Source organism: Lissotriton helveticus (assembly GCF_964261635.1).
Source record: "Lissotriton helveticus chromosome 1_1 unlocalized genomic scaffold, aLisHel1.1 SUPER_1_unloc_29, whole genome shotgun sequence".
In the NCBI taxonomy this organism is placed as follows: domain Eukaryota; kingdom Metazoa; phylum Chordata; class Amphibia; order Caudata; family Salamandridae; genus Lissotriton; species Lissotriton helveticus.
The window spans coordinates 2,078,728-2,088,820 of record NW_027611669.1 but is presented as its reverse complement, the minus strand read 5'-3'; the positions used below and the strand labels follow the sequence as shown (position 1 = coordinate 2,088,820).

Genomic DNA, 10,093 nt, shown 5'->3' with positions numbered 1-10,093 from the left:
TATGTGATTGAAGCTTTTCTGGCATTTCAAGCACTGACAAAGTTTTCTCCAGTGTGCGTTTTCTCATGTCGAATGAAACTGGATTTGAGATTGAAACATTTCTGGCACTCCGAGTACTGATAAGTCTTTTCTCCAGTGTGTGTTTTCCCATGTTGCGTGAGACTGAATTTATGGCTGAAACTTTTCTGGCACTCCGAGCACTAACATGGCTTTTGTCCAGTGTGTTTTCTTATGTCGAATGTGACTGACTTTGAGACTGAAGCTTGTTTGGCACTCCGAGCGAATATATGACGCTACTTCGCAATGACCATTACTTCGCAAGTTTATTCTGCAAAATCATTTACATTGCGAATGCATTGAAATGTACTTAAAATGCGTTTTCACTTTATTTAATTAATACTCATACCATGTAAACTCCTTTACTGCACGTATTAAGTGCAAAAAATCTCTAATACTAACCTATCCCCTGGGACAGGATGACAGTGAATTATGGTTTTTTGGTGGGGGAGTATAGCAAATGTAATTAAAAACCATTTTAAATTTAAAAATGAGTCAAGTAATCCTTAATGTATTTTAATGTTTTTAAAATGCTTTTAATAAATTAAATATGTCTTTTGGGTGGGTGATTCCTTCCACTTTTTAACACATTCACATTTACAAATAGGAACACTACATTACACAAATCCTCAAACACTATACTACCCTACGCTACTCAAACACCTCTACACTACCCTAAACCCTAAATCACTACCCCTAAACGCCCTTCCCCCTTCCGCACAGTCCTGTCCCTACACTCTTTCACTACACTGCAAGACCCCCCGACACTAGCCTAAACCCTAAAACTCTACCCTACACTACTCAAAGACCTCTACACTACCCCAAAGCCTAAATCACTACCCCCTAAACGTCCTTCCCCCTTCCCTCAGTCCTGTCCCTACACTCTTACACTACACAGTATGACCCAGACGCTACCCTAAACCCTAAAATTCTACCTACACTAGTCAAACACCTCTACACTACCGTAAACCCTAAATCACTACCCCTTACACATTCCTCCCCTGACTCCCTGTCCTGTCCTTTCTCTTAAACACTACCCTTCATGACCCCGACACTACTTTAAACCCAAAAACAAAAAAAACACTACACAAACAAAACACTACAACCTAAAAGACTACCCCTTGCACAGCCCTAAAAAATACACAACCCCCTTACCTCTCTCTCCTCGTGGTCTCTCTCTTCCCCTTCATCCGTGGTTCCTCTCTTATCCTGCTAAAAGCGTCATCATAATTGCATATTCTTGTTTGGAAACGGAAGCACCTCCTTTTCCAAACAACGATGTATATAGTTTGCAAAAGTAAAGTACTTTGTGAAGTAACGGTAAATGCGTACTAATGGTAATGCGTACTAGTGCCCACTAAGTAAAGGTAGATTACCCTCCGAGCACTAATGAGGCTTTTCTCCAGAGTGTGTTCTCTCATATTGATTGAGATTGGATTTGAGATTATGCTTTCTGGCATCCGGGCATTGATAAGGCTTTACTCCTGTGTGTGTTCTCTCGTGTTTAGTGAGACTGAATTTATGACTGAAAGATTTCTGGAACTCAGAGCACTCATAAGGGTTGTTTCCACTGTGTGTTCTTTCATTTCGAGTAAGTTTGGCTTTCCTGGCACGCAGAGCACTGATATGGCTTTTCTCCAGTGTGCATTCTCTCATGCTGATTGAGACAGGATCGGAGACTGAAAGTTTTCTGGCATTCCGAGCACTGATACGGTTTTTCTCCAGTGTGTATTTTTTCATGTTGAATGAGATGGACTTTTAGACTGAAATGTGTCTGGCACACCAAGCAGTGATAAGGCCTTTCTCCAGTGTGTGTTCTCTCATGCCGATTGAGATTGGATTTGTGACTGAAAGTTTTCTGGCACTCCGAGCATTGATAAGGCTTTTCTCCAGTGTGTGTTCTTTCATGTTTAGTGAGACTAAATATTTGACTGAAACTTTTCTGGCACTCCAAGCACTGATAAGGCTTTTGTTCAGTGTGTAGTTTTTCATGTTGAACGAGATGGACTTTTTGACTGAAATGTTTCTGGCACAGCAAGCATTGATAAGGCTTTTCTCCAGTGTGTGTTCTCTCATGCTGATTGAGACTGAATTTATGACTGAAACTTTTCTGGCACTCAGAGCACTGATAAGGGGTTTCTCCAGTGTGTGTTCTTTCATGTCGAATAAGATTGACTTTCCGACTGAAGCTTTTCTGGCACTCAGAGCACTTATATGGCTTTTCTCCAGTGTGTGTTCTTTCATGTCGAATGAGACTGACTTTGTGACTGAAGCTTTTCTGGCACTCAGAGCACTTATAAGGTTTTTGCCCAGTGTGTGTTCTCTCATGTGCAGTGAGAATGAATTTTTGACGGAAATGTTTCTGGCACTCCGAGCACTGATAAGGCTTTTGTCCAGTGTGTGTTCTTTCATGTTGAATGAGACTGGATTTGAGAGTGAAAGTTTTCTGACATTCCGAGCATTGATAAGGCTTTTCTCCAGTGTGTGTTCTCTCATGTTTAATGAGACTGGATTTTTGACTGAAACTTTTCTGGCACTCAGAGCACTGATAAGGCTTTTGTCCAGTGTGTATTCTTTCATGTTGAATGAGATTGACTTTGAGATTGAAGCTTTTCTGGCACACCAAGCACTGATAAGGCTTTTCTCCAGTGTGTGTTCTCTCATGTTGAGTGAGATTATTTTTTTGACTGAAACTTTTCTGGCACTCAGAGCACTGATAAGGCTTTTCTCCAGTGTGTGTTCTTTCATGTTGAATGAGATTGACTTTGAGATTGAAGCTTTTCTGGCACTCAGAGCACTGATAAGGCTTTTCTCCAGTGTGTATTCTTTCATGTTGAGTGAGATTATTTTTTTGACTGAAGCTTTTCTGGCACTCCGAGCACTGATAAGGCTTTTGCCCAGTGTGGATTCGCTCATGGCGAGTGAGACTAACTCTCTGGATAAAGTTTTTCTGGCATTCTGAGCACTGATAAGGTTTTTGTCCAGTGTGAGTTTGCATATGGGAAGTAAGACTGACTTTCTGACTGAAGCTTTTCTGGCATTCACAGCACTGATTAGGATTTTCCCCAGTGTTGATTCTCTCATGTTGAATGAGACTGGATTGATGACTAAAATTGTTCTCATATTTAATACACATACAAGATTTCGTTCTGGAATTGTCTTCACATTGGTTTTTATCTTGTGAATTTGCCATATTAAGTAAGAAATTGAGCCAGTGCCAGGACAGGTTTAGATAAAGTTCACAATTAACCTCTCACATAGACTGTACGCCCTGTTCTTAACACTTCTCTCCAGAGCTCATATGTTGTCATCTCAATAGGCAGCTTAGCTTAGTCATCCTACAAACCTTCCTTGAGCATTCCTATTGCACCTTGAATGACGTCTCTCACAGGTTACAGTCTCCTTATGGCCAGGTGGATTCTTATCTGCAGTTCTTTATTTTGTGAGTCAAGCGTTTTCTACATTCATTTTGGAGCTTTATTAAGCAGTGATACTTTACCACCCTGTAGAATTAAATGAAAGTAGTTAATAAAATTAAATTGGCAAAAAGAAATATTATAAGCTGATTCAATGCATTGAGCTGTCATTTTTTGAATGGAAGCAGAGAATGTTTGAGCTGTTTTGCAGGTAGTTTGTGGTGACACAGTGTGCAACAGACCACAAGGGCCAAGGGAGTGGACACAAGGCAGCCAGTAATGTACAGATTCTGGTGTTGTTTAAGCAACGTTAGATCATGCATTGGCCATTCCTGGGGACAGTGGCTTTGGGATGCAAAGGATACTTCTTTCATTCATCTCTATGGAAAAAGAAACATTTAGAGAAGAGGGAGATGGAAGCCGGGCCAGGGATGAGGAGCTACATCTGTGTGTGTGTGGCCTTTGCAGAGACGTCATTGATTAGCAATGTGCAGCAAGATATACGGTGTGAGTAGAAAGACAGGGAGTTCAGGAGACGAGGAGAGTGAAGGGGTGAGAGGGAAAGAGATGTGGTGATGAAAGAAGATTCCTTTTATCAAGCGAGAGCTAAGCTGTGTGCAGGAGGGAAGGGGAAATGCAAGTAGCAGAGGTACAGCAATCAGTGAGAGTGGAGGATAGAAGAAAGGGGTCAGATGCCTACAACGGTGCAGTGTTTGTAGGTAGTCAGGGGAAGGAACAGAGGGAAAGTGGGTAGGTGAGATGAGAGTAGTGAGGGAGAGAGGTGAGGAATTCATGCAGAAGAGGAAATTGGTGGCTTCAGGATCACACATGAAGGGGTAGAAACGAGAGCAGGCAGTGAAAGGGGTGACGGAAGGTATGGGAGCAGATTAGGAGATAGGTAAGGTAAACGTAGCAGGGCCCTGGAAGAGGCAGAAGGGAAAGAAGGAAGGAGGACTGTGTCAAGAGGAAGGAAAGAGTGGGAGCAGAATGCAGAGAACGGTGGACTGAGGAGAAGATGGGAGGAGAGTGAAGAGAGGCTCAGAAGGAGAGAGGAATGGACAAAAGTGAAAACTGAAAATGGAGTTGTACTTTTGAAGTAGTAAAAAAGAGAAAAGTGCTAGAAGAGGATGAAGAGTGGAGGCCCTGGGCAGAGGGGCTTGAGAGATGTAGAAGAGAGGAAAGAAAGAAAGAAAGAAAGAAAGAAAGAAAGAAAGAAAGAAAGAAAGAAAGAAAGAAAGAAAGAAAGAAAGAAAGAGAGAAAGAGAGAAAGAGAGAAAGAGAGAAAGAAAAAAAGAAAAGTAAACCGGATGTAGGGGAGAAGGTGGCTGCAACAGGTCAGAAGGGATAAAGGGGAGAGCTAGAGAGAGGTAAGGTTTAAAGGAGAACAAAGAGGGAGAAAGGGTATAATAAAGGTAAAGGGGGTGTCAGATAATATGGAAGAAAGAACGGGAGCTGTACATGATTAAGAGTGAGGAGAACAAGCATTGGCATAGCCAATAGGTCTCGCCTTTGGGACCTTGTAATTATTTTGCCATGTAGCACGCATATAGAATTAATATATGAATACTATATATAAATTAAAAATTATGGAGCAGAGTTTGGAACTCGAGCATGGAAACATAAATAAACATGTGTCCTAAGAAACCCACTGCTCCATTTGTGGTTGGAGGGGGGGACTTTTAACATGAAGTATCACACTTCAAATCCCTCCTCCATGTGTCACATACACCCGAGCAGCATAGAATGTAGCCTTTTAAAATTGCCACTACTTAATTGATGTGCGCCACCAATGCTAAATCCGGCCCTGGACAAGTGCAACACTTTCAGCCAGTCTGGGCTTTTTACCATGCAGCAGAATGCATTCTGGGACGTGTGGTTTAATTTGTCATCTATGTAGGTGCTCAAAAAAACATGTGGACAAAGCGCTGTTGTCTAAAAGGATGGAGGTCTCACATATGACAGACCTCCAGTTGGCAACTACGTAAGAGACTTCAAAGAAGAATGAGTTGCGCTGAGGTATCCAGATCATTCAACGGTGGACTCTCTTCACCCTACTTGTAGGCGGAACGGCACATTCCTGGCGCCCAAGTCATCCGGTTCGCAGTTGAGTGAAGCTGTGTTAAAATAGCTCCCCATAGCGTACAAATGCATGGAGAACATAAAAATCATCTGCCCCTCTCTTCCAACACCAACTGCATGCTGCGAGGTGGCCATGTGAGCGCGTGAACCCATAAGTGGCAGAATGGGGGATGGGCAGCATTCGGTAAAAGAAGAATCAGATTCCAACACGATCCCTGCCCCATGCCCCGGAGCAAAATAAAGAAAATCTGGTGCAGTAAGCAGGAATGTAGGGCTTCCTGTGCAACTCAACAGACTAAGGGAATCTGAGCAGGGAGCGGTGGGGTGAAGTGTGCTCATGTGCACCGATACAACATGTTTGTGTGAATTTGACGTATCCACTTAGGTGAACCTACGTCCCTACGTCCAAATGCAAAATGTGAACTCCGCTGCACGCTCACAAATAAAATGTACTGAGACGCGCATGCATATGGAGCAGCTGCACAGATTCGGGCCCCTCAAAAATACACAAGTGCACTTGATGCACACCCAGAACACACTAATCGAGTCAAAAACTGACACACACACACAAAGCACGCGGACGGGGTCTGACAGGCAGATATGTCACAGTGCGTCCCCAGTGGCACCTAATGATACACATGTGGAGCAAACACACTGTCGCTAATTAGAGCAGTAAGCATTTTCCGAGGAGCTTCTAACAGCCCTTAATGATGGAGCGGTGGCAGCACTCGTTGGACTCGATCGAGGAATATACAATATGTTCTACAGGTGGCATCCAAGCCAATCGATATAGTTACGTTATGCGAATTAAGAACCGATGGTGGTGCTTGTTAATACTGGGGTCTTCATTTTATGTGCATAAAGCTAAAACGGAGTTGTGAGTCAAACTGGCAGTATCAAGTTAACGAAACAGTTGTCCAGCATAATAGCTTTGTCTATGAAACTAGGCTGTATACATCCTCTTGATCAAAGCATTGCTACGCACCCACTCCTTCATTCTTCAAAAATATTTACTCCCCGTACATGAAATCTCATGAGATCTAAAACAATCAGTTTTGAAATTATCTGCCAAATGGGAGTCTCGTGAGGCTCTGAAGCCTACTTATTGTGTTCAGCATGAAGAAACTTAGTACCTTTCACACGGTCACTTTGTGCTTCTAGGCACTTAAAACACTACGATTGTTATTTAGGTTGCTTTAAGTGTCCTACAGCACACCAGAGAGGTGCCCTAAGGGCCTGCATCAAAGTGTGCTATAATGCATTTGCCAGTTAACAAAGACAGCGTTCCATCTAGTTATCCGCTATCATAACCTATTCCTAGGCCCACTTGTGCCAGTAGCAGTTCCTTTGAAATGCTGCTTCTTTGTCGTCGCCACAGATAATGCATAAAGGGCCTTCTCACCAGGAAATGAAGGTTTAGGCTCAAACAGTGGTCACTTGGGCAGCATACGGTCTATGAATTGGAGTGGAATGGGTCTTTTACATGTCTAGAGCCAGCAAGCATGAAGCATAAAAATCTTACGTGCATTTGGATAGTCAGCAGTGCTATTAGGACAGGTGAGAAGCGCGGCCTTCATGTATCATTGAAAGTGATGTTTCACAAAACGCATCACGTTTATATTAATGGCAAGAATTCAGTCTCAAAAACATCAGCAGAGAAATCGAGTGATACCAGATTTCTTATACCTGCATGTATTGTCCCCAGCACACGTCCCGACAGATACAGAAATATATTAATATTGAGGATCTTCATTTCTGTGAACGTTTGATCCAGTTCAGAGACTGCTTCAGCGCACAATGTTTTTCCTGTCAAACTGGAGGCGATTCGCAAACACTATTCACTTTTTCATTAGTGTGGGAACTGTAGAGGAACTCGATGCTCTAAAAGCGCACCGACTTCAAGGCAGGAAGGAAAGGCCAAGCGCTCAGATACATTATACAGTGTACTATGCCTTGATTAACTCAGAATAAACATCCATCTGGTGGTAAGACAAAGTTATGCTGAATGACTGCAGGAAGTGGGAAAAGGAAGGGCCACGCGGCTCACTGAGAACATCAAAGTGGCCGCAAAAGTGATTACAAAGGCTGAAGTCGGACAAATGGTGCGCGCGCCCGGCGCACAGGCACTGTACCTCATCCGCCTTTAGCCTTTGGGAGCACTTTTGAAAGCCCCTTATCTCGCCAAAGCATCGCTAACGCGATGGCTTAGACGAGACCTAAAAAGTGGGCTCAAAAGGGTGGAATGAAAGAAGGAGAGAAAGGATAAAAGGGTGACAGGAGAATACAAACACAGGCAGGAAGGAAGGTAAGGCAGCAGTCGGAGGCTAAGGGGCAGGAGTAAGGTCTTGTGGGGTGTTGTAATTTATAGTTTAGCAACCATTATATGCTATCACCTTTCCATTTATTCCTGTTCCTTTCTGCTTCACTCTGCTTCCCCGCTCTTGCTATGTCTTGGTACTTACCAAGTTTCCACTGACGGTTGGAATGTCAGTTGAGATTCAGGTGGGAGACACTGACTGAACAGCTGTTATTGTGAATACAGTACTCTTAATTTAAATACGGCTTTCTAGTACTTTATAAAATGGGGTTTAATCTGGGTGTCAATCTTGTCCAGTTTTTACCTGAAGCTCAACCCCACTTGCCTCCTGTGATCGTCAGCCTCGACGTGGAGCTTCTCGGGGCTATAATTAGTTATAACAGCATCAAGAGTCACCAATATGTCAATGATACTCAACTCTACTTGAAAGGCTCCTCTGCTCCAGCCACCCTACACCTCAAACACTGCCTGCAACTTATCTAGTCAGGCAGAGGAGGGTCTTGAGGAGAGACCAGAGGGAGGGTAGGAATATGACAAAGCCATTGTATCAAGAGACATGAATCTGAACTGATGTAAACCCCAACTTTCACTGAATGCCAGGTCACTTAGATGCACCCTAACCATCAATGTCACCCTCAAGGAACACACTGCTAAGAAAGCAAAAAAAGCCTGGTACCATCTCCCTCTACTAAAGAAAGATAAACCACTCTCCCTGAACACAATTTCAGGACAGCTGTTCAAACTGTCCGGATGGTGGTTGTGCACGCTGCAGTGCGCTCCTTGATGGCCTCCCAAACGCCATGCTAGTCCCGCATGAGGGTATCCTACTCATATCAGCAGGTCCTACCAAGGGTCTAAAGAAATATAACCTCATCACCTTCAACTTGATTGAAATCAATTTGCTCCCCTTAAACATCCAGTTGCATCGTTTAGGGTCATCACAACCAGAACACCTGAATGAATGAATGAATGAATGAATGGGAATTTATAGAGCACATGGCTACCCGGGAGCCTCCCAGCGCTAGGCTAACCTACTGGTCCAGAAGACAGAGCAAATGAATGCTTTAAGGGAATAGGAAGGTTTTTATCGGTTTCCTAAAGGAGTGGTGACTGCATTCGGTCCGGAGGTAGAGAGGCAGAGCGTTCCAGAGTCTGCCTGCATTCAGGGAAAAGCGTCTGCCACCACTTCTAGCACGTTTTATTCTAGGGGTTACGATGACATGAAGGGCACCCGAGCGCAGCTGTCTCGTAGCTTTGTAAGGCTGAACCATAGCTGAGATCAGAGGCGGGTCTAGCCCCTGAAGTGATTTATGAACAATACACGGGGATTTGAAACTGATTCGCTCTTTCACTGGCAGAGAGTGCAAGAGACGGAGAGCGGGTTTTGCGGAGGACAGTTTTGGCATTCCCGTCAATAGTCTGGCTGCGTAGTTCTGGATAACCTGCAGTCTGTGGATTACCGAGGTGGGGGATCCTAGGTAGAGCGCATTACCATAGTCCAGTCTGGAGAGCAGAATGGACTGGACCATGGTTTTCTTGGCTTGGGGAGGAAGCAGGGGGAGCACTTTCCTAGCCATTCTGATTAAGCCAAAGCAGGTTGCCACTATCTTGCTGGCTTGCATTTGGAATGTCAATTTATAATCCAGCCAGATGCCCAGGCACTTTATTTCAGGCTTGGGGGATTGGACTGAACCCATGCATGCTGGCCAGATGGTTCTAAGGGCAGAATTATCAAAGTTACCCAGGGTCATGATCTCGGTCTTACCTCCATTAAGTTTCAGATGGAAGGACCCCATCCAGTTTACCACTTCCGTGACACAGGCTTTCAACGTCGTGGAGTGAGGTGCGGATTGGATTAGGGCTACAACCAGTTGGGTGTCATCGGCGTAGGTAACCATATGGATCCCAAAAGGAGCTACAATAGATGCCATGGGGACCATAAACACGTTGAAAAGTGCCTGGCTCAGCGACGAACCCTGAGGGACGCCGCACTGGAGGAGCCAAGGTTTGGAACTCATGCCATCTTATAAGACCGGGGACGTACAGCTTTCCATGAAGGAGCGCAGCCAGCTCAGGGCGGTGCCAGATACTTCTAACTAGCCGGGGCGGTGAATCAAGACCTGGTGATTCACCTTGTCGAAGGCTGCGCTCAGATCTAATAGAATGATCGCTGCTGCTCCTCCGGCATCTAGCAGTTTCCTACTTTCCTCAACGACCGCCAGCA

General features: G+C 44.3%; 1 protein-coding gene across 1 annotated transcript in view; it reads right to left on the bottom strand.

The window, feature by feature from the left end:
* Positions 1–850: 850 nt before the first annotated feature.
* Positions 851–10,093, bottom strand: part of LOC144805836 (uncharacterized) — a 77,343-nt gene continuing 68,100 nt past the window's right edge. The window contains 2 exon segments of the mRNA XM_078672316.1: positions 851–1,663; positions 1,665–3,106. Of these exon segments, the coding sequence (XP_078528442.1) occupies positions 1,444–1,663; positions 1,665–3,106 (1,662 nt within the window). The 3' untranslated portion in view covers positions 851–1,443.